Source organism: Sciurus vulgaris (assembly GCF_902686455.1).
Source record: "Sciurus vulgaris genome assembly, chromosome: 5".
NCBI classification, from domain to species: Eukaryota; Metazoa; Chordata; class Mammalia; order Rodentia; family Sciuridae; genus Sciurus; species Sciurus vulgaris.
In genome coordinates this window covers 176,027,085-176,050,588 of record NC_136465.1, presented here as the reverse complement: position 1 = coordinate 176,050,588, position 23,504 = coordinate 176,027,085, and the positions used below count along the sequence as shown (strand labels likewise).

Below are 23,504 nucleotides of genomic sequence, written 5' to 3'. Positions count from 1 at the left end.
CCCGGGCTCTGCTTGGCCCTGGCACCGGCGCGGCAGCGTCGCCGCGGTCACCACCGGGCCTTCTCGCGGTGGCCAGCGGACGCGGGCTCCGGGAGCGCGGGGCAAGTGCGCGCGGCCGCCGCTCCACGCTCCGCCGGCCGGCGTGCGTGCGGGGCGCCAGGGCGGGGGCGCGCGGGCGGCGCCGTGACGTCATGCCCGGCGAGCGGCGCCGTGCGTCGGGCGCGGCCATGACGTCATGCCCGCGGAGCGGGCCGCGCGGCGGCGCCGTGACGTCACGCTGCGGCGCGGGCGGCGGCGGGCGCGCGGGCGCGTGCGGGGCGCGGGCGGCGGCGGCATGGCGGAGAGCGAGGCCGAGACCCCCAGCACCCCGGGGGAGTTCGAGAGCAAGTACTTCGAGTTCCACGGCGTGCGGCTGCCGCCCTTCTGCCGCGGGAAGATGGAGGAGATCGCCAACTTCCCGGTGCGGCCCAGCGACGTGTGGATCGTCACCTACCCCAAGTCGGGTGAGGGCCGCGCGGGGCCGGGCGGGCGGGGACCGCGGCGCGCCGGCCCGGGGACCCAGCCCTGGGCCGCGCCGCCGGGGGCCGGGCCAGGGCCGCCACCCATCCCGCTTCTCCGCCCGGTACCTGCTCGGCTGTGTGACCTTGGGCGGGTCACCTAACCTCTCTGGTCCCGCGTCCGGCCGGCCTGTGATGAGCGCAGAGTCTCGGTGATGATCCGGGGAAGCAGGTAAAACGGGCTCTTTTTCAGCGTGGGCCGGTGGGGGATGGGGCAGCCTTGACCAGAGTGTGCGCCCCGCGCGCTCGCTCGGTCCAGGGCTGCCTCCATCGCCTACCCGGGACCCGGGCGTTCTCGGCGCCCGGCAGCAATCCTGTAAGGTAGAGATGGCCCTTCCCACTTCTACAGTCTGAGCACCAAGGCCCAGAGAGGGGAGGTGGCTGTGCAAGGTCACACAGCTGGTGGGTGGCAGACCTGGGCTGTGGAGCCAGGCCGGGCTGTGTCCAGGCCCCACGGAGGAGGTGATTGCGTAGGGCCTCTGCTGAGGTTGGCGGGGAAGACCCGGAGCCCGGGGTTTCCCTTGCCGTCACTGAATTGGAGGGAGACATCTGAGCCTGGAGCCATGTGTGGTGTAGACAGTGGCCGGCCTGGAGGGGGTCGTGCTGGACAGCAGTGGAGCAGGTGGCTGAGGAGCTGTGGGCTTGCCTGTCACACTGTAGAGTCCCAGGTGTCCCTTGGGGAAGGCTGGGTGGGGGCTTTCATCGAGAGGTGGTGGAAGGGCCCCTGGGGCAGTCGGGCTGCAGAATGAAGGTTCCGTCCAGGTGGGCTGACCACGCCTGGAGGTCCTCCTGGGCCTTTCTTGGGAAGGGACAATGGACAGAGATGGGCACAGGATGCTTGCTTGGCCAGGGACAGGCCACCACCCCAGCACTTCCACTCCGACTCTGGGCCCCTGTGGGGCCGTAGGAGAGGCAGGTGTGCAGGGCGGACAGCGGGTGAGGCCCAGGCTGGGGCGACACACCTGTGATGTTTCCGCTGTCGCCCGTGTGGGTGTCCACGTGAGGTTGTGTAAGGCGGGAGAGAGGAGCCTCCCGCTGGTTCGGGACAGGATTGCCTGGGTGGACTTGTGGTATCCAGGGCTCTGGGGTTGCTGGTGGGGACCGTGGTCCTGTTACCTGCTCCTCGTTGGCAAGGAGGTGGAGGCTGAGGAGCGGCCACTGGGGCAGGCAGGGCCGGTGGCTCCGGCGCAGGAGGCCCGCTCTGCTCTCAGAGGGCCGTGTGCTGGGGCTGGGGGGGTCCGCTGGGAGCCTCCTGAGTTCCTTGAGGAGGGCAAACCAGTGGTCGCACTTTCGGCTCTCATGGACGAGCAGAAGCACGTCCTAGGCTTCTGCAGGAGGCGGCCTTGGCTCCCTCCCCTGCTGAGGCGAGCCAGCGATGGCCTGAGGACGGGGGCGTCCTTCGCCCGAAGAGCCCTGTGCTTAAAACCTCAGGGGAGCGGTTTTCTGTCAGCCTGGGCCTCTCACCGCCTGGTCTTCCTGCGCCCCCTGCGCCCCCTGCACCTTTACCCTGCAGGCGGGGCAGCCTGTGGGGAGCCAGGGGCCTGTAGCTTTGAAGCCCGGGTGCCATCATCCCAGGGAGCCCTCCCAGAGTGGAGTGGCCAGGCAAGGCCCCATTTCACGAGTGGATCAGGGGCTCCGGGAGGCAGTGACTGCTCCCGTGGCCGGACCCTCCGGAGGAGGAGCTGCATGTGTGGGCGGTGAGGCCTGGTGTCCTCTGGCCTTCCTCGCTGCCCGCGCTGTCCCACTGGCTCCTTTGCACCCGCTCTCATGGTTGGGTGGCATCAGGGAGAAGCCCCCAGGAGAGGTGGTCACGCCAACTTCAGTCCCGTGAAGTGTCACGCTCCCTGCCTCTGTGCCTCGAGCGTGGGACGTGGGGTGAGCAAGGGGTCCCTGGACTCCGCCCTCAGACCTCTGCACCAGGCAGGGGGACCCTGGACGCCTTCCCCAGAGGCCAGTGGGGCCGCGTCTGGGTTCTAGTGAGGAGGCTGTGCCCTTGGGTGGGTCTGCGGCCCTCTTTGCGCCTGAAGTCACCGTCACCGCACGGTTGCCCCTGCGCGGGCTCTGGGATCCTCAGGCGGCATCCTGAACACCTGCGGACGTTCCTGCGGGTCTGGAACTCTTTGGGAACGCGTAAGGCGCCCGACTTCCTCAGCCATCCGCCGAGTGCCCAGTGCTGCGCTGTCAGGGCCAGTCAGCCGGGGTCCTTTACCTTGACTTCAGAACCTCAGAGTCACACAGCTGCCGAGGGACAGGCAAACCCTGGCCAGCGTCTCCCTGCCCCAGTCTGCTGCCTTGGGGAGGTCATGGAGCCCGGGCCCTGGCCCTGGGAGAGTCGGGCACAGCCTTCCTTCAGGTGTTTTAACCCTGGGCGTCTTGGGTCACGGAGGGGGCTTGAGGTTCTCGTCAGCGTGTCTTCTCAGGTGGACTCTGGTGCCCATTCACATGCCATTTCCTCCCCGCCTGCCCTCGTCCCCCTTCTGATGGTGGAGCACTGAGGCCTTGCCCACGGAGTCCTGGGATAGCACAGCCTTGCTGCTCAGCCCGTGCCACGCCGGGAGCTTCTGAGCTGTGGCCGGGAGGGCGGGGACTGTGCCTCCCGACCCCGGCAGGTGGCCAGGAGGGCAGCCCTGCACAGGGCAGACGTGGGAGTGCAGGAGAGGTGTGGCCAGCTGCCCACTCGCTGCCCTCTATGCCCGCCAGGCAGCGCCTCCTCCAGGCTGCACCTGGCGACTGCCTTGGGCGCACACGGGGGGGGGGGGAGTTGGGATGGGGTGAGTGGCTGGCACCAGCCACCCCTTCCCAGGGGGGCGGGCCCTCGGGTTCCCAGCGCCCGAGCCAGGAGGCCCCAGGTCCCGCAGTCAGGCCCGGCCCTGCAGAGGCCCTCGCCCACCCGAGCCCCTGCTGGGGGAGCGGTGGCGTCCCGGCCGGGACTTCTGTGGAGAAGGCTGTGCCACGGGCGCAGGGCGGGTTCTGTTGGGTCCTCTGGCTGCTTTGGTGCTGTTGGCCCAAGGCTGAGTCCCGGTTGCCCCCGCTCTTGCCCCAGGCCGAGCTGTTCCTGGCCCTTGTTCCTGGGCGCAGTAGCGGGGAGGGAAGCTGCACACGGCCCTCGTGGGGACCTCCCCAGCGGTCCTGCCTGCACCGCCAGACTCGGCTTAGGTGGGGGACTCTGGTTGTTTCTCCCCCTGCCCCCCTGTGCCTGCCCTGTAGAGGTGGGCGCAGGTGCGGGCTCCCCTCCTGCGGCCCAGGAGGGTGCTCTGCCGGCCCTGAGCTCCTGGTGGCTCCACACCTGCAGGGCCAGCTCTGCAGCGCCGTGGGCTCAGGCTGTGCCCGGGCTGGGCAGCCGCTTGCACAGTCCTTCCCTCCCCGCAGGGTCCGCTCCCGTGTTCTGCCTCTGGCCACCCTGCCTCTCTGGAGGGTGGCCCTTCGCGGGTCCTCCTGGCTGAGTGACGCCGGCGTCTGTGGCCCGCCTGGCTCTCCTTGTTCCCAGGGAGCAGGTCCCCCAGCCTTCTCCACCCTGCAGTAAGCGTCCCTGGTGGTCCCTCCTGGTGCCCCGACCACCAGACGAGGCGCCGGCCTTCAGAGTGTGGCTGGCATGCTGCCTGTTGTCGCCGGTGGTTGGCCAGCTTCTCCGTTGCAGGCGGGGAGCAGCCAGGGTCACCATGGGCAGGTAGACACCTCCCGAGACGCGGTTTGCGGACTTGCTGGGGTTTTCTGAAGGCTCAGTGGTCACTTTGAGGGGCCTAGTGATCCAGAGAGCCCCCGTGATTCCTCTGTGCTCCCCGATGTGTGGGTTCTTCTCCTAAAGCTCCCTCACCTGCACCAGGGGCTCCCCTGGACTCGCTGTTGGCAGGGACCGTGGACAGGGTGGCGGGCATTGCCCACCTCCAGCCTCGGCAGGCTGGCGAGGTGTGGGGTTCGCGTCTCTTGCCAGCCTGCCTGTCCTTGCCACAGGAGCTGGGGCCCCGCGAGGACACCAGTGCAACTGGCCTGGCTCCAGTTGCATGCCCTGCATGTCCTTCAGGGGGCCTGCCCTTGGGTGGTGCCAGCCCTGGGTGCAGGTGCTCTGCTGGGCGTTTTGTAACTGTGGGGCCTCCTCAGGGCCGTCCTCCCCTCACGGACGAGGGGCTGGGCCTTACTGGCATCACTACCCAGGCAGTGGCCGGGCTGGTTTCCAAGTGTACCTCTCAAGCCCGGCGTCCTGCAGAGGCCTGAGCACCCAGGCCTGGGAGGGGGACTTGGGTCCTGGAGAACGGGCCCCCAGAGAGGCAGGCGGTGCCCTCAGCAGGCGAGCTGGGGGAGGCCCGGCAAGGGGCGCCTCTGTGAGGGCTCCGGAGGGACTGTGCGAGGTGACCCTGCGGCCTTCCCTCGAGGGGCAGGGGCCAGGCGTCCTGCTCTGCCCTGGGCGCCTGGGCTGCCCAGGTGCCAGCTGTCTGCATTCCAGCCACTCCTCCAAGTGAGAAGCAGGTGCTGTGGGTCAGGAGCCTGCGCGTGGGGGACCGTCCCCCTGAGCCATGGCACTTAGGGCACCATTAGTGGGTCCCAGGGTGGCACCTTGGGGTTGTTGTGGTCATCGGCCCTGTGTGGTGCACTGGCTGGGGTGGGCCTGTGACCTGGGCTCTGGTGGGGACTTCCCTGACCGGAGCCAGTAGGGCGACCAGGGGCTCTCTGTTCCTCCTGGCTCCCTGTCCTCCTCTGCACGGGGGACTCTAGAGAGTGTGGGGCCAGCGAGTGGAAGCACCAGGATGGGGACCAGCAGGCAGGGTGCCTTCTCCTCCTCCGGGAGTGGGGCTGTCCGCGACAGTTGGGAGAGCAGGCTCCTGGGGACAGAGTGCTGGTGGTCAGCGGCCACAGGCGCCCTGCTGTCAGGCCCGGCTTGCTGCTGCCGTCCAGGGACCGAGGACTCTGGCTGCACTTGGTGGATCGGGGCCTCCAGAGTCCCCGTGGGGTGCGCCTGGTTCCAGGGACAGGTGGAGCTCACACGCTGGTCTCAGCTGCCTTGGAAGCCTCCCTGACCCCACAGGAGGGGACGGGAAGCTCAACCCCAAGAGCAGACGAGAGGCTCAGAGGCCAAAGGCAGGTGCTGCGTGTCCTGAGCAGAGAGCCTCAGTGGCCGGAGGGGAGGACAGGCAGAGACCGGGTCCGACTGCAGGGCTCTGGAGTCGGGGGGCGCAGCTGGGTGGGGTGACTGCAGAGAGGAGGTTTCTTCTCCAGGGACCCAGATGCAGGGGCCGTGGGCGTGGGGACATGGAGCGCAGGTGAGGGCGGCATGCGAGGGCACGGTGAACAGCGGGAGGAGGTGCCCAGCCCGCCCCTCCTTGCTCCCAGGCACCCGGCCCCTGCTCCAGACTCCACACTGGAGGTTGAAGGCGACTCCAGGAGGCGGCTCGCCTGGGCCTCAGGGGACCCGTGGGGTGGAGGGATGTCCCTCCCTCAGAGACAGCAGGGAGGCTGCTCTCAGACACAAGCCTCCACCCAGACCCGCTCCCCACAGAGGGCTGCTCAAGCCTGGCCTGTCACCTGGGAGGAGGCGGGTGCAGGACAGGCTTCAGGCCCTGCCCTGATGGTTCTGACCCCAGGACGACGTGTCCTTCAGGGGAATCTGCTGGGTTCCAGGGTGGTGCTGACAGGCTGCCCAACCAGTGCCTGGCGGTTCTGCCCCTGAACCCCAGGGGCTCCTGGTGGCCTGCCTGCCACACAGGGAGTGTCACCTGGTCACCTCAGAGTGATCTCAGCTTCGCCAGCAGATCCTGGCTGATGCACTTGCACCCTGAACCCAAGGAGAGTGCGTGGCTTTGTCACTGACTGGCGCGGTGACCCTGCCCTGGCAGCTCTTCTCTCCTGCAGACCAGACCTCCGGGGCGTCCGGCTGGCCTCCTGCCCGCTCTCCCAGCTCCCTTGCGGTCTCCCCCCCTGCATCGGCCTCAGCTGCTCGCCCGTGGCCGCCCCACCGCGCCCGCCCCGCCTGTCTGGTCCTGAAGCTGCCCGTGGCCTTCCCGAGCACCTCCAGAGCTGTAGAGTAGATTCAGTTGACCAGCTCCCTGCCTTCTGGAGGTGTCCTCAGGCAGGCCCGTGTGACAAGTAGGACAGGAAGCGCCAGGTCCCTGGAGCACGGCAGACCCATGGTAAGACTAGGGAAGGCTTCTTAGGGACAGTGACCCACCGGTCAGGTCCTGTTGGCCAGGCAGAAGGGCAGCCTGCCGAGGCCTTGGGCTGCTCGCCCTGAGGAGGTGGGAGATCTGCTGGAGGTCAGAGGCAGCTGGACGGAGGAAGCTGAGGCCGGCCAAGCTGCCTCGCTGGGACCACAGAGTCCTGGGCACAGGTGACCGCCAGGGGCGCTGGAGGGACCATGGGTGGGTGGTTGGGTTGGCAGGCTTGTGCAGCCTCCAGAGCCACATCTGGGTGAAGGACTGAGGGTGGTGGCTTTGGGCAGAGCGAGCACTGGGGGACTGTGGCGTGGCGCAGGGCCTGCAGGGGCCCTGGGTCCAGGTGCTTAGGTGCAGGTCTGGAGCCGGCCAGGTGATCAGTCGGTGGTCATCACTGGCCCTGGTCGTGCTTCCTTCCGATCAGTCAGAGGGGTCCCAGGAGGCCAGGGCTTGTACCCTGCACCTGACCTGCGTGTCCCCTCTGCCTGGTGCTGGGCAGGCGCAGGGTGGCCCTCATGACCTCTGTTGGCTTAGACAAGGAGAGGCTGAGGCCGGGGGTGCTCAAGCAGCAAAGGTGGGACCAGGGGAAGGCCCGGGGTGCGTGCCTGGCTGGTGACGTGCTGCCCGAGGTTCTCGTGGGCATCAGTAAGTGATGGCGGTAGGGGCACGGGATCCGAGTGGCCGGCGCTAATGGAGGTTTCCACATAGAGCACCTGCCCCGGTCATTGTCCTGCAGGGGCTGCAGGCAGCATGGGGGGCGGGTGGGAGTGCATTGCTGAGCTGCTGGGGTCATCCTGGCCAGGAGAGCAGGGCAGCCAGATCCTGCTCATCTGTATGTGGGGACGTGGTGCCCAGCCCCCAGGTTGTGGCAGGTCTGCAGCTCCCGGTCTGGGAACCCTTGGCTGTGAAGAGCTGCCACCTCCTTCCCGCCAGCACAACCCCTTCCTCTCATACCTCTGCTCCAAGTTGGCCTCCTGGCCGCCTTGGCTCCGTGCAGCACCCAGGGCACGTTGGTCCATGAGCCACGTCTCCGCCTTCCCGCTGCAGCCAGGAGCGGGACAGAGGCCCTGCCTCGTGTGTTCCAGGCTGCTGGCATGTGGGGGTGTTGTGAGGGGGTGCAGGACGGGTCAGATGGGAGGAGGGTCAGCCTGGCCAGGTGGGGCTGGGCCAGTGGGCTCTGCTGAGGCAGGAGGCAGGTGGGTGGTGGCCAGGCACCCCGAGCTGCTGGTCCTGGTGAGGCTCTGGGAGGCAGGTGCCCGCCCGAGCCTGCCTGTAGGAGCAGGCTGGGTGGGGGCAGCTGAGGAGGGCGCCGAGGGCCGCGTCTGGGCCCGGGATGGGAGGCCCTGGTGACAGCGCCTGGGCCTACGGAGTGAAGGGACAGAGTGCTGAGCTGGGCTCGTCTGTTCTGTGGGCCCTGGGGTGGCAGCAGGTGGCTTGGCTCGGGACCAGGGTCCCAGGAGCGTGAACGCGAGGCTGGACATAGCACACGGGCCTCTCCCTGGCAGTGCCCCCTGCTCCCTACTGGCTCCCAGGTGGCGTCGCACCTGGCCCTGGAGGGCCAGAACAGGACTGTGCCCCGTGAGTATGGGGTTGTCCAGCAGGTGTGCGGGCTGGGCTCTGCCTCCTCCCACCTCTGCTCAGCTCTGAGCGCTCGGGCTGCTGCTGGCTCAGTCGCGGGTGGGTTAAACTGGGTGGGCTAAACTGGGTGGGCAGGGAGCACAGGCGGAGTCTGCAGGTGCTGCCATGCAGAGGGTCCCTGTAGCCGGGGCCTTCTGAAGGCACCGGAGGCAGGAGAGGGGAGCAGCCAGAGGCCAGGGCCTTCAGGGTAGCGGAGCCTGGACCCCTGGGTGGGGAGCTTAGGGGCCTCAGGAAGGGGGAACCTGGGTCTCTGGTGCGGAGCTCCAGGACCTCAACGAAGCGGGGCCTGGCCTTGGTCTGTGAACACCGGGAAGCCATAGCGGGTTCTAGGCTGGGGATTCAGCCCTGAGTCTGAGATGGGCTGTTAATCCCAGAGGCCTGGCTCCATATCCATGCCAGGTCGCAGCCTGTGGCCCTGTGGGCAGCTGTGGCCCAGCGTAGGCGGGAGCCGTGCTGCCCGGCAGCCTTGCCTCGCGTGGCCCCACACCTTAGGCCCAGAGTACGGCGCTGGCCGGCAGGCAGGGTTTCTCTCTGTGACTGAATGTGCTTCCGGAACTCCAGTCAGACCGAGGTCACGATCCAGGACCCCAGAGTCCCCTCCGTGTCTTCAAGTGAGCAGCCACCTAGTTCCCGCTGTGCTTGCCTGTCACCTTCTGCTCATGGAAAGGGACTGCACACAGCACATGCCCTGGGCGCTCGGAGCCAGGTGCTGTGTGTGACCGCAGTACCTCTTGCTGCGTGGTGCTGTGTGATGGTCAGTGAGTCCTAGAAATCGTTGCTGGACGCCTGGCTGTTTCCTGAGGGACGGGCCAGGGTTGCTCCAGAGAGGTCCCTGGGCAGAAGCACTGGCTCGCTTCCTGGCATGCACTCAGGATCACGGTTGCACGTGTTTAGTCTTGAACACCAGCAGACGTGGAAAACCACTGGCTGCCAGGTTCTCCGCGGCCCTGGTCACTCTGCATCACCTGAGAAAGTCAGCCTCCGAAAGGTCCAGGGCCCAGAGCCACGACATCCTGCCCCTCTGGGCTCCAAGGTCACCCAGTGGAAGTGGGTTCAGGCTGGAGTGCTTTCTCGTCAGACTCGGCTTGTTCCTTTTGGCCCCTCAGCCCCTTCCTGGGCAGAGGTACTGCCTGACCACGGGGCTGGGGGCCACGGGGACCAGGGGACTAACTAACCTGAGTGCCCCTCTCTGGCCTCTCTCCCCAGGCACGAGCCTGCTGCAGGAGGTGGTCTACCTGGTGAGCCAAGGGGCTGACCCCGACGAGATCGGCCTGATGAACATCGACGAGCAGCTCCCGGTGCTGGAGTACCCCCAGCCGGGCCTGGATATCATCAAGGTACCCCGGGCAGGCAGCCCAGCCCCTGGCCACCCCGCCCAGTGCTTTGCAGTCCGGTTAGTGACAGTGGGTGCTGAAGGGGGTGAAGGCTCTGGGCGGAGGAGAGGAGAGAGCCCAGGTGGCCCCAGACAGCCGGGAGAGAGACCCCTAGGCCTGAGCCCATGACGTGACCTGGCACCTGATCAGCTTGTCAGTCCCCATCGGGGTCAGAGAGCCCGGGAGTGGGAAGGCGTAGATGCCCAGGGGCGGGAGGGTATGGGTGTGGAGTGCAGGCCCTGGCCTTCCCCAGCCCCTCCCCACCTGTCCAGGGAGCTGGGAGGATGGGTTGGTATCAAGAACAAAATAAGCCAGGCATGGTGGTGACCATCCTGTAATCCCATTGACTTGGGAGGCTGAGGCAAAAGGATCATAAGTTGGAGGCCAGCCTCAGCAATTTAGTGAGATCCTGTCTCAAAATTAAAAATAAAAAAAGGGCTGGGTATATAAATTGGTGGTAGAGTGCCCCTGGGTTCATGCCCAGTACTTCAGAAAAGAATTACGTATACGTGTGTGTATGTGTTTGTACGCGCGCGCGCGCACACACACACACACACACACACACACTTATACAGGTGTGAATGTGTGTGTGTTTCCATTTCCAATCCCTATGCCATGTCCTCCCATGTTGTGGATCTCTCTCCACGGCCACCTTCTGAGTTCAGGCGCCGTTCCCGTGAGCACTGCAGCCGCAGCTTTGTCACACCTGCTAGATGGACTTTCTGAACGCAGCTCTGAGAGAAGCCCCCCTCAGGGCCCTCTGTGGCCCCGTGGTGTGGGCTGGTCTGCCCGCGCTCCGGGCCTGGCCACGGCTGCTTCTCCCTGTGAAACGCCCAGGAAGTGGGCACTGTGGCTGTGCTGGGTGCTGGCACTGCTGGGCACTGGGGTGCAGCAGTCAACTGGCCATGTCAGCTCATGGTGTCATGGGACAGGAGTCATCAGCGCTAGAGGGCAGTGGGTCAGGAAGAGACAGGCCTGGCCTCGGCCTGGGGGCTGCCCAGAACAGTCCAGAGAGAGGAGAGGGGCAGAGCAGAGGGACCAGTGGGCACACAGACCCCTGGTCCCAGGGGCCTGGACCCGAGCGGAGAGCAGGCCTGGGGTCTGTGGTGCGGCAGCTAGGGAGGCTATGGGCACCAGGTGCCAGGGTGTGAGCCGTGGAGGGCTGCATTTGTCTGGGGTGATGGAGGGGTCTCTGCAAGGGCATGGGAGCTGGAGGTGCATCACAGATGAGCGGGGCTGGGGCAGGCGGAAGCAGCGAGGTGCTCGGGCTGGGTGTTGCCCTGCCTCGGTGCTGCCTCTGCCCGTGCTGGTGCTTCCTTGGCTGCTCTGAAGCCCGTCCTGGGCCCTTCCTTGGTGGCCTCTCCAGACCAGGTCAGCAGCTCCTAGGTCTCTGAGTGACCTTCGTGGCTGTGAGAGGTCAGCTGGTCAGGCTGAGGATGGGACCCTCATCTCTACCCCCAGGGTCCAGCCTGGTGAGGTCACGTGGTCAGTGATGTGCTGGGCCCTGCTCTGTCTGGGACCCTTTCCTTCTGGTCCCGTAGAAGGCCCTTCAAAAAGACTCGCGCCGGCCGAGCCCCCTCTCCAAGCCTCCTCTCCCGCCCGCAGGAGCTGACGTCTCCCCGCCTCATCAAGAGTCACCTCCCCTACCGCTTCCTGCCCTCCGACCTCCACAACGGGGACTCCAAGGTAACCTGCCATGCCCCCCTCCCGTGGTCACCCCATAGCCACGCCACCCACTGGCCTGGGCCCCCTCTCTGAACCTCAGCCACCTGCATCCGGGGCCTGCAGCCCTCCACCCGCCTTAGCTGGGTTTGCCTTCGCACCCTCCCTGTCGTTGAGTGCCTTTGGCGAGCTGCGTTCCTGAGGCCTGTGGTTCTGTCCCCAGCACCACACCGTAGCTTTCCCGCCTTCTCTTTTGAAGTGGATTTAGTGGACAGAAAGGCAGCGGTGCTCAGTCCTTCCCTGGCACACACTGGATGCAGAGTCCCGGGTCCCACCCTGGCGTGGGAAGTGGTGTCCGTTCACGACCTTCCTGCTGCCCACAGGTCATCTACATGGCTCGGAACCCCAAGGACCTGGTGGTGTCCTACTATCAGTTCCACCGCTCCCTGCGGACCATGAGCTACCGGGGCACTTTCCAGGAGTTCTGCCGGAGATTTATGAATGACAAGCGTAAGCGTCTCTGTTGGGGTGTGGCAGTTGCGGGTCACTCATTCTGGGAGGGCGCCGCATGCTCACAGCTCCCACGGTAACATCAGGTGGCCTGCGTCCCGAGGGCAGGTGGAGCTCCGAGGGTGGAACCTGGCAGGAGGTCTGGGACTCTTGAGCCCTGGTCCCCACCACCCCGCTGGCATTTCTGGGAGCTCCACAGTTAAAACCCCTCCTTCCTGCCTGGGAGCCAGACAAGGTGGAACGAGCACAGCAAACTGAGGCCATGGTGTTGCTGCTGCTAGTGATGGGGCCTACGGTGTGAGCGTAGGTGGCCATCCACTGGACCTCAGGGACAGGCAGGTGATGGGGTGGGGCCCTGTGGTGGGATTGTGACCCAGCACGCTGCTCGCACAGGGAGGAAGCCGCCTGGCTCTCCCCGACCTTGCTTCTCTCACCGTCAGGCCACTGTCCCCTTGAGTGTAGCAGCAGTCCTAGGGCAGATGTGGCCCCACCTGCCAGGGCCTCCGCAGCATGTGTGGCTGCTTGGGGTGTTTTTGAGCCAGCAGGTGGGCACTCTGGAGTGTGTCCCTGGAGGTCTGAAGCGGCCGGACCCATGGTCCTTGATCCACACAGGACTGCGTTGGCCCCGGGCAGAGATGCCCTCACTTCATTTCTAGCAGAAGTTCTTTTGAGCCACTTGTGGGGTGTGACGGGGTCAGGATGGAGCATGTGGCAGGATCCAGGAGCGTGAAGCCAGTGTGCCTGGCACCTGGGGCAGCAGCCTGGAGCCGTCTTCAGGCCTGGGTGAGGGCGAGCCCCCGACCGTGCCCCTCACTCGCTGCGGCTGCTGGCACTCGAAGACCCACAGGAGCCTAGGGGTTCTGAGTGCTTTCCTTTCTTCTCGTTGGATCTTCGCTGCAACTCTGCCCGTGCAGCAGGGCACCTGCCGGCAGCGGGGGAGGCGCCTGCACCCTGGGCCACGAGCCTGCCTGGCACTGAGTAGCTGCTCACGGAGTGACCACCCAGCACCCCTGTTGTGGTCCTGGCAGGTACCCCTGTCCTGTGGAAGCCTGGGGACAATGCCACAGTGGCAGAGTCTGCAAGTTCAGGCCGGCGCTCAGCAGAGCAGGCAAAGACAGTCCCCGGGCAGACCTCCCCCATCAGGTGTCACCCCACCCACCCACCCAGCTCACGGCCACACCGCCTGGGTCCCATCGAAAGCTTGTCGATGCCCCACTCTACCCAGCTGGTGCACAGACAAGGGAACATAGGGTTTTCCCTGCCTGCTTCGGGTTCTAAAGAAGTGGGAACTCTCGTGCAGAGCACTAAAACGCCACCATTCCCTAGTAGACGGACGGCAGAGGTCAGAGCATGGCGTGGGAGTGAGACATTCCCTGAGAAAGGCCCCACAGGAGGGATTTGTGGCCTGGATTCCAGAGACGAAGGTCCAGGGATGCCCAGGCCAGGCGGTGTGCAGCATGGGGGCTCTGTTGATGGGCTCCCTGTTTCACAAGGGAGCTCTGTGGTTGTGGTTGCTGTGACACGTTCTGGGAAACACTGGATGGGGTCACTGTGACACATGCCGTGGAGCACACTGGAAAGGGTCACTGTGATACATCTTGGGGACACTGGACAGGGTCACCATGACGCGTGCAGGGTAGAGGATGCTCTGTGGGTGGGTCACTGTGAGGGGCAGTGTGGGGACATTCCTGGGTGGACCAGAGCCAGCCCTGATGCGTCTTTGCCGTCTACACTGCAGAGCCCCACACCTGGCGGGCCTGGAAGAGCAGATGTGCTCTTGGCCTCTGTCACTGCCCGACCCGCTCAGCTGCGCTGGCCTCTCCTGGGCCTTGCAGGCTTCTGTGCAGCTGCGTGTCCCCATGCTGGTTGCAGGCTCTTCGGAGTCCGTGCCTTCTCTCCTGGATGAGGTCTCTCCCACCTACCCTTTTTGTGGTCATTTGGCCCTTCCTTCTACCCAAGGCTCGCTCAGCTGGGACTCGGTTCTGCTGCCGGCCTGAGTCAGGTGACGAGGTTCCCGGTCAGGTCTCCGTGTGTCCACGGGAGTGTGCTGGGTACCGGGTCAGCTCCTGACTGCCTGGGGCCTGCACGCAGCCTGGAGGCGGGGCCCCACAGGAGGGATCGCTGCAGGTTTCCCCACAGCGTGCGTCTTCCATTGAGGCTGGGCTCTTGATGGAGTGCCCTCGGAGGTGCCTGGCAGGACGGGCCCCAGAGCACTGCACGGGGCGGCTTGCTGCAGCTCCCACACCACGTGCGTCCCTCACCCCTGCTGTGCCTGCTCAGCCTGAGACCTCAGGCAGCTTGGGCGGAACCGTGGCGTCGGCCAGCCAGGGCTCCCTGCCTCTGGTCCTCTAGGGTTTCCTCGGGCACTCCTGGATTCACACAGGACGCAGCCTGTGCGGGGCCCCCGCCACTCCACCTGGCCCTGTCACTGCCCTGGGTGTCGTGCTCCCATTGGCCACTGTGGGTCTTCCTAGTCCTGTGGGTTGTGTCCTGAGCCCTCACCCCAGTGGGGTCTTCAGGGCATCAAGAGGTAGCACGGGTGCAGGTGTGGGTGGAAACCTGCTTAGGGCACGGGGCTCGGGGCCTCTGGGGGCTCGTCTGTGGCGGTCGCCGAGCCTGGAGCTTGCTCTGCCTCGTGTGAGCCCTGTGGTGCCCACTGTCCTTTCTCCACAGTGGGCTACGGCTCCTGGTTCGAGCACGTGCAGGAGTTCTGGGAGCATCGCGCGGATGCCAACGTGCTCTTCCTGAAGTACGAAGACATGCACCGGGTGAGTGTTGCTGCCGCGGGGCCTCTCAGCACCGTGGGCTCTGCCTCCAGCACGGCCGTTTCTCTGGTTCTGCCAGCATGATCTCTGGCCTGGGTGATGGCCTCTTCCAGTCCTCCCAGCCTGGCACCCAGAGGGGCTCAACTAGAGTCAGGTTGTGTCCCTCCTCAGCTGCCCTCACTCTGACTCGCACGACTCCTGGCTGTCCCTCCGTCCTGTCCACCAGCTTCCGTCCGGGGTCTTTACGTTTGCCCCCTTCAGGATGCCCTTCAGATGCCCACATGTCACCCTCTCCCCTCTTCCAGGCGCTGCTCCTCTGCCCCCTGTTGGGGGACCTCCCGACCCTCTCCCTCCCCAGCACCTCCCTTTTCTGCCTCAGTCTTTCCGGCGTGTTCGTCAGCACTCTAGGCTGTGCAGGAGTCCATCTGACCCTGCAGCAAGTGACCCTCCGGGGTAGAGGCCCCATGTCCTTTCTCCAACTGAACCTGGGGCTCCTGGGTGAGGTGCTGCGCAGCCTGAGCTGCTGGAGCCCTGGCTGGAGCTCCTGACTGCCCGCAGCAGAGCATGTCCTGCTGGACGCAGCTTTCGCCTGGGCTGGCCGAGAATCAGGCGGGTGTGCAGGGCTAGGCGAACCGAGCTGAGCGAGGGGTGCGTCACCTGCCGTGCTCAGAAGAGTGCTGGTGGTCAGCGGCGGGGACTGGAGCAGGAGGGCTGGCCTAGAGAGAGGCCTGTGTGGAATGGACCTGACCCTGGCAGGAAGCGCGAGGGAGGAGGAGGGGCCCTGGGTGAAGGTGAGGAGGCCACATTTGGCTGTGTTGAGTTTGGGGGGCTGTGGGAACCCAGCAGATGGACAGCAGGTGGCTCCTTGGCTTGGGAAGAGGCTGGTGAGGTTGAGAAGTGGGGGCCCTGGCGGTTTGGTGTCCGTCTGCCTCTCGGAGCCCCTGCCCTCTCCCGTCTCTCCCCCTGCTGACTTTGGGCTGGGCCCTATGAATTTGGGGTTGTTGGGCATCAGAAACCATGCTGCAGCGGAGGTGAGGTTCGTGCCTGTGCCCTGGGACTCACCCCTTCAGAGGGCTGCCACCAGTTGTGGAACACCCAGCCGCTCCTGGGGAAGCCCCAGCGCGGCGCCAGGCTGGCAGTCCTCATGCCCTGCCCCACCCCCGTGTCCCCTGGGGGCTGCGCAGAGTCCCACAGAGGCCCCACGCTGCAGTCGTGAGCGAGTGGAAGGCTCTGAGCCATGTGGAAATGCTCACTCACAGCAGTCCCTGACCCAGGCTGCAGGCTGCGGGAGAGCTGGCCCTGATCACTGTGTCCTGGTCTCCTTGTGAGGAGGAACCTGAGGAGGCCAGCAAGGTGTGGTCATGAGCTGGACAGTTGCAAAGGAGCAGCCTCGAGAAGCCCAGGGGAGAGCAAGGTTAGCTGTGCGGTCGGGGACTGGTGTCAGAGGGTGTGGCTTGGCAGCTGTGGCGGTGAACGGCATGGAGGAGGCTGCTGGTGGCCTGTGTGAAGCCTAGGTTAGGGGCATCTGTCCTAGGGTGTACGCGAGGCAGGCGTCGGGAGAGCAGGAGAGGAAGGGGCGGAGAGTGACAACAGGGACAGGTGTCATCCACGAAGGGGCAGGAGGGCTTGGGTGCTGTATAGGGGATGTCCCTTGTCTGGGGCAGGACAGGCAGGAGACACTGTCACCTGGGCTTGGGAAACCAGCAGAGGGATGGGGTGCAGGTGTGTTCATGGCCTGTGCCAGGGCTGGGTGCCACGTTGGGCACAGTGGACAGACAGGGCAGGCTGTAGGGCCTACTTGTGTTGGCCGCTGACAGGACCCTGACAGGTTCAGGTGAGTGTCAGTGGGCTGGGGACAGGGGCAGGAGCCCAGAGAAGGGAGCTAAGACTCATGGCTGAGCCAGCGCCAGGGGACGGTTGGTGAGGAGGGCCGGGGTCAGGAATCCCAGGGTGATGGGGCCAGCCCGCGGCTGCACCGCACCAGGAAGACCAGGAGGACTGGAAGCTAGCTGGAGAGGAGCGCAGGAGCGCACTGTGGGCGTGGGTGGGGAGCACTGCGCACACGTTCAGGGCACCCGGGTCCTCTGCGCACTTGCCTGGGCACTGAGGCCTGTGGTGAAGATGGCAGGCCGCCCTCTGCAGGGAGGAGCCAGTCTGCGGGTCTGCGGCCACATCAAGTCCTGCACACTTCCCATGTCACGGTGATGAGCCGAGTAGTCTGAAGTGCCCTCCCTCAGGGCGAAGACCAAGCCTAACTCCACCGCTGGCCTGGACATGGGCCGTGGACTGCTCAGGCCCAGGTGGTGGCCTCTCCCACCTGCGGCATTGCTTGGGGCCTCGTCTCCATGCAGGGTGGCACGGGGCCTGCCCGGCAGCCACGACACTCGGGAAGCGGCTACTCCTCCGGGTACCTTTTCTGAGGTATAACTTACACATGTAAATATGCGAATCTTAGCAACTGCCAGATCCAGGACAGTCTAGACTTTTCCAGAGGAAACAGCCTGACCTTTCTCACCCTAGCTTCCTCTGCGTGCCCCTGAACCCCCGCAGCGTCTGGCTCATCAGGCTCTGTTTGTGGCAGGCATTGTCCTGTCCACCTCGGCAGTGTCCATGTCGGTGTGGATGCTCTCGGTTCGCCCATTCAGCCTTGCTGGGCGCTGCAGTGTTTCCTTTCTGGGGCTGGAACAGAGCCGCGGTGTGGCTGGGCGCTCCCGTGCTCTCGGTCATGGGGCTGGCTCCCAGTGGGGAGTCCCTGGTGTGCTGGGCCTGGGTCTGCCAGCTGCTTCCCCCCGTGCCATCGGGACATGTAGTGGGAGCAGCCACCGCCCAGGCCGGCAAGGACTCCCTCCTGGTGGCCAGCCGGGCCCTCGCTCGTGGGGCGCCTGCTGGCCGGCAGGTTCCTCCTGGCACTTCTGGCACTGGATGACGACTGAGAGCACCTTGGCTGTGGACCCCCAGGGAGGAGAGTGCAGGTTTTGCGTGAGCTTAAGGTCAAGCCACAGACCTCTGTCCCATGCTTCTTCAGTGCCCCTTTCCTGTGCCTCTTGGCACCACTTTCAGCCCATCAGACTTGAGACTTCTCGCCTGCTATTTCCAGGCCCTGGGCCAGCATGGGACTTGGTGCTGTAGCACAGCCCAAGTGACTTCGTGGTGTTCTTGGTAGTCACTCTGTTAGCTTGCATTCAGTTGCTGTGATGAAATATCTGAGGCTGGGTATTTTGTTTAAAAAAAGTTTATTTAGCTCACAGTGTATTTACTTGTTTTGCTTCCTTCTTTGAGATAGGATCTTGCTAAGTTGTCGAGGCTGGCTTTGAATTCAGTCCTGCCTCAGCCCGGGGCAGCTGGGATTGTAGGTGTGCGCCACTGCACCCGGCTCAGCTCGGTTTTGGTGGTTTGAGGGCATGGCACCTGCATTGGTGTGGCTCTGGTGAGGGCCTCGCGGCAGAGGTGAGAGGGAGAGTGTATGTGGCAGGACAGGAGACGAGAGAGTTAGGAGTCTGGCCTGCTCTTAGGTAACGATCCTCTTGCTAGGACTGCCCGGGGTTCTGGGGATAGCACCCTCATGACCTAGGTACTTCCTTCTGAGCTCACCTCTTAGCCCCCGGCACTCACTGAGCCCCTCGTTCCCCACATGGGCCCCCGGGGACACCCTGAAGCCACAGCAGGTGGTAGTTGCAGCCTCTGGTTGGCATGTGGTGGTTCTCCTCCCAGAGCCTGAATCGAGGCCTGGGAGTCTGGGATCACATGTCAGGGGTTGGCATGGCTCACTTCTTACTCAGAGTGAGCGATGTCCTTTCCAGGGCTGGGGTTGGCCTGTTCTCATCTGTGCTCGGTCACTGCCTGTGTGCCCAGGTCCCCCTTGGCCCCACGTCCCCACTACCTGCTGCCACCACCTCATGATTAGGCTATGAGTGTGGGACAATGTGTCCAGGGTGTCACCCCACCCCACACATGCAGTCACCCTGCAGGGTGTTTTTGCCAGGCGTGGCCAGATACTCTGGACGGTGATCAGGTGGTCAGCTAGTGCCAGCAGTGCTGGGACTGACCCCGACACAGGGCCCTGTGACGTGTGCCAGCCTCTGTTGCAGCCCACCGCAGTGTGTGCTCCCGTCCCTGTCCCAGGTGGAGTGAGCAGCAGGGCTGCCAAGCGGGAGGCTGCCTGTCCCTGCTTTCTGCTCACTGGAGCCGCCACTGGCCTTGGCTAGACACGGCTTGCAGAGGCGTCCACGCTAGTGCCTGCTGCCCGAGGAGCCTGCTGACGCAGCCCTTCCTTGGGGCGTCCCTTCTTTCACTGTCTTGTGCTTTGTTCCTTTCGCAGAGAGGCGGGGGGGCGTGGCGTCTGGGGAGGGACCAGGGCCCACTCGTGCTGGCAGGTGCTCACTCCGAGCCACTGCTCAGTCCTCAGTCTCCCTTTTAACCAGAGTGCGGGGCAGGGCGGGGCACCCTTTGCACTCCTGCTCCATCCTGCCACCCACTGCACCCTGGAGGCCTCTAGGCAGTGACAGGATGGCACAGCCGGTGCTGCAGGACTCCTGGAACTTCGTCCTTCCAGGCTTGGGAAAGGCCGTGTTGAAGTCACACCGAGTCCTTACCACGGGGCTGCTCAGAGGCTTTGAGAGAGGACACTGCCTGCAGCGTCCCCATGCCACATCAAGGCTCCGCCACCCAGTGAAGGCCCAGTGAGGCTCTCACCCAGTGACTGGCCACAAGGCGCCTCTGTGTTTCCAGAAGCAAGTGGCTGTGGAGAGGAGGACAGGCGTGCCCCTCAGGGTGCCATGTCCAGTGTCCCCAGGTGTGGGGCAGCACAGTGGATCCTGCCTCCTGCCAGTCCCCTTCCTCTGGGCCTGAGGAGCCTCTGGTCCTCCCTGGGGCCAGTCTGGAAGCCAGCTGCTGGAGGCAGTAGGGACCAGCTCCTTCTTGCTTCTGAAGGCCACGACTGCTTGGCCCTGAGCAACCCGAAGGGCTCCCTCGTGCTTCCCAGTTCCAGACCGGCCGGGGGATTGCTGGGTGTCCAGGTGGCTTCCTGATCTCCTTTTTCTTTCCAGAAGAAGCGGACCTGGACACTGAAGAAGCCATGGACCCAGTCCCGAGTGTCACCCAGTCCAGGGCCATCTGCAGTAGAAGGCACTGCCCCTGATGGCTGCTCTCTTCTCTGTCTTCCAGGACCTGGTGACCATGGTGGAGCAGCTGGCCAGATTCCTGGGTGTGTCCTGTGACAAGGCCCAGCTGGAGTCCCTGGGAGAGCACTGCCACCAGCTGGTGGACCAGTGCTGCAACGCAGAAGCCCTGCCTGTGGGCCGGGGTGCGTGTCCCCGCGTCCCCGTCCGGGTCCTCCTCCCCATCAGTGCCCTCGGGCTCTGGACCACTAACAGTGCTCCACTGACCTGTGCTCTCTGCTCCGCCAGGGCAAGATGGTCCCTGCCAGCCATGCCCCCTGGGGGCGCTATGCCTGCTGGCGCTTGTTGCTGTGTGGGAGGGCGGCCTGAGAGGTAGAGGCAAGGTGCTTCAGACAGGGAGCCTTCCAGAGGGCTGGCGTCCAGTGCCCTATGGGCATCCCCCAGGACAGCTTTGGTGACGCGAAACGTCAAAGTGCAAGGCTGCGGGCGGACCTCTCAGCCTTCACCTGGCTTGAGGAGACCTGAGGCACACAGGAAGCAAGTCCCAAGGGTGGACGCGCTGACCCAATGCCTGCTGGGTACAGATGGTGCAGGTGAAGAGTGACCCAGCCTTGGGGTGGGCCAGTGTGTTTTTGGCAGGGCGGATGCTCATGGTGGTGGCCTGGTAGGTGGCCCAGAGGGAGGCAGGTGTGTGCCCTTGGCAGCAGGAGGAGGTGGGAAGACGTTGCAGGCAGGAGGCCTTCCAAGGCTGCCGGGTTGCCCTCCCTGCCCTGGAGCATGGGCATCTGATGCTGCTCCACAATAGGGAGTTTGGGCATGAAAATCCCCAGGGTGAATCCCAGGGTGGTGGCCATGGCCACATAAGCCCCTTGCTGGTAAGTATGACTCTCATATGTGTGGGTGGTGTAGACCTGAAGCTGGCAGCAGTGTGAATGGGAACTTGCAGGGGCGAGAAAGCTCCAGGGGGCCCAGAGCCACTATCAGTGTCTCACACATGCCACACGTGCAAAATGGCGTGGGAGGTGCTGGTGGGAAGAGTGGGAAGACCAGAGCTGGCACGGGTCGCAGTGTGCCTGCCTCTGGGGTGTGACTTTAGTCAGCCCTTGAGCCTCCGCAGCTTCCTGTCCTTCCTCTAAGAGGGTCTCATGTGGCCAAGGGAGGCCAGAGAGTTGAGCACAGAGGGCCTCCTGGGGAGGCTGAGTCGGCAGCAGGAGGGAGGTTTTGTGCGTGTTCAGTGCTGGGGACCCAGGCCTGGCACATGCTGGGTGAGCCTCTGCCTCCGGCCACTCCCAGCCCTGTCAGGTAGAAGCCAACCAAACCAGAAGGCACCGAGATATTTCCTGGCTGCATCTTCACAAGTATTTATTATTTGAACTTTGTTTGCTGTTTTTAGTTTGCGTTTGCTGTTTCGTTTCCTTGGCCCTTTGGTTCGTGTGTGTGGTGAGCGCGTGGAGGACGTGCGGTGCCCCGTGCGCCTCCTGACTGCTTTTCATCGTCGCCTTGGTTCCGCTTTGTTTCAGTTCTGTGGTTTTGTTTCCTTTTAGCACATTGCCTCTTTGCTCAGAAGACCTCCTTGAGCCTGTGAGAGCGCAGGGCTCGGGTAGCCAGCTGCATTGCTTAAATTTGGTTCATATCACAGCATAAATTGTCTTGATTCCAAATCTAAACCAGGTGGGTGACTCCTTCAACCAGCTCTCAGCTGCCTCGGCTGAGAAAATAATCACCAAAAAATCTAACGTAGAGTGGTTGGTCTAGAAGCTTCTAATTTTGTCCTTTTGGTGCCAATAGAGGGGAGCAGGAACAATTTTTCTTTTATTTTTTTCTCTCCAACGCTGATAATTTTTCATTCCCGAAGAAAACACTGCTGTGCAGGGCTCTTAGCTCAGCACCTGCGGGGCTGCGCTTCCCACCTGAGGTGACCGATCGTGGCGTAGCTCACGGTCAGATGCTGAGTGGAAGGGTCTGAAGGAGCAGCCTGTGCTCACGGCTGCTCGGCCAGAGCCAGGCTCCCCCGTGGCAGCTCAGGATGCTTGCCCTGGGCCCCAGCGCCCCCACTCACCTGGACCCGACTAGCTGAGGGTTCGGGTCCACGGCGGCTGCTGCTGTTTTTAGCAGACTCTCCCCCCAGCCTTCATCGGCCACAGTGCCCAGCACCTGCCCCAGCCTCGCCCAGCTGCCCAGCTGAGGTCTGGCTCCCGCCAGGCCTGTGATGGCACCGCTGGTGAAGTGAGACTGGCTTGAGCTAGGACTCCTCCCTGCAGCAGACATTTCCCATCTAGTCTCAGAGGCCACTTTACACCCATGAGTGTCTCGTTCACCGTAAGTTCTCCCAGGGTTTTCGAGTGTGCTTCCGGCAATCTCCCTGGACCCCGTCAGGAGGGCTTCCTCCTTGCCATAATATTTCCTGCCTTTTGGATGATTTTGTCTTCTTTTTCAAATTCTCCAGAGGCAAGTGACGTCTTGGTGGAGCTGTTGAGCTGTGAGTGAGTCATGGTGTCCTGAGGACCCCAACTCCACATGACGCCAGAGCGCATGCATCCCACAGATGGCATTGCTCTCTGGGGTGTGTACTAAGCTCCCACTATGTGCCAGGTGCTGGTACTGTGCTGGGGAGTCAACCGAGGACGAGGTAGTGTCCCTCCTGGCGGGCCTCAGGTCCGTGAGGCTCTCCAGCAGAGTAAGTGGCGGAGCTGGCTGGGGCCCACTTTGCTCCCAGACCCAGAGGACGTTGGTTCCATTTATGTCCTGCCACACACAGTAGTTTCAAAAATACAGGGGACCCAGCTGGGCTGTAGCTCAGATGGCTCTTCCTGTCCCCACGGGCCAAGCTTAAAGGGGTCCAGGAATAGATCTGGAACCTCCCAGATCCATTTCCAAGGCTTCCTTTGGTTTGCGAGCTGGCCTGGCAGCAGGTGGCACAACACAGCGCTCTGGTTTGCTTGCAGGGCGAGTCGGGCTGTGGAAGGACATCTTCACCGTCTCCATGAACGAGAAGTTTGATCTGGTGTATAAACAGAAGATGGGGAAGTGCGACCTGGCCTTTGACTTTTATTTATAGTAACAGAAACAGCAAACTTGCATGCTCACAGTACCCAGACGCTCTGCTAGCTCAAAGTCCCGTATGCGTTCATTTATTCCTTGCTGGACACACTCTGGAAGCAGCGTGTAAACAACGGGAAGAACCCAGCGGAGAACCCAGAGAAGGGTGAGGATCCCCACCCGAGGTGGCCGTCTCGCCCTCAGCATTGGCAGTCTCTGCGTGTGGACAGACCTCATGGAGTGCAGTCCTGGTGGCTGGGCCACTGTAAGTGTGGCACCTCCTCCACCCCGTGCCACTTACTGTTTTATAGAGCTTTTCACTGGAAGTCTGAATAAATGTCAGTAAACCAAATAGAAGTCCACTTTTGGGGGGAAGCAAGAGCGAGCCATGCCCGAACCGCAGGAAGATCTCAGGGTCGCCTGTTTCCATAGTCTGGTCACCTGAGCCGTAGCCGTTCCGTTCCTTTCTTGCCTGGCCTGCGATGGTGAGAGCATGTGCTTCGGGGGTGGGAACCGCCTGGTTCAGGTGGAGGTGGGTTCTTCACCCTTCCTGACCCCGGGGAGCCCCTGTTCTCAGGTCGGAGCAGAGGATCCAGGGAGCCTCTGCGGGGAAACCTGCCAGTGCGGTCAGCAGCACTCTAAAGCAGCGAGTGGGGTCAGCCAGAGAGACCACGGTGCTCTGGAGTTAGGTTCCACCTGC

At 64.0% G+C, this 23,504-nt stretch overlaps 1 protein-coding gene across 1 annotated transcript; it reads left to right on the top strand.

The window, feature by feature from the left end:
- Window positions 1–258: 258 nt before the first annotated feature.
- On the top strand, window positions 259–23,438 carry SULT4A1 (sulfotransferase family 4A member 1). Its single transcript, XM_079142430.1, has 7 exons — window positions 259–503; window positions 9,545–9,675; window positions 11,317–11,397; window positions 11,757–11,883; window positions 14,557–14,651; window positions 19,812–19,950; window positions 22,711–23,438. The coding sequence occupies exons 1-7, from the start codon at window positions 335–337 to the stop codon at window positions 22,821–22,823; spliced, it is 855 nt and encodes a 284-aa protein (XP_078998556.1). The 5' UTR covers window positions 259–334; the 3' UTR covers window positions 22,824–23,438.
- The last annotated feature ends 66 nt before the right edge of the window (window positions 23,439–23,504 follow it).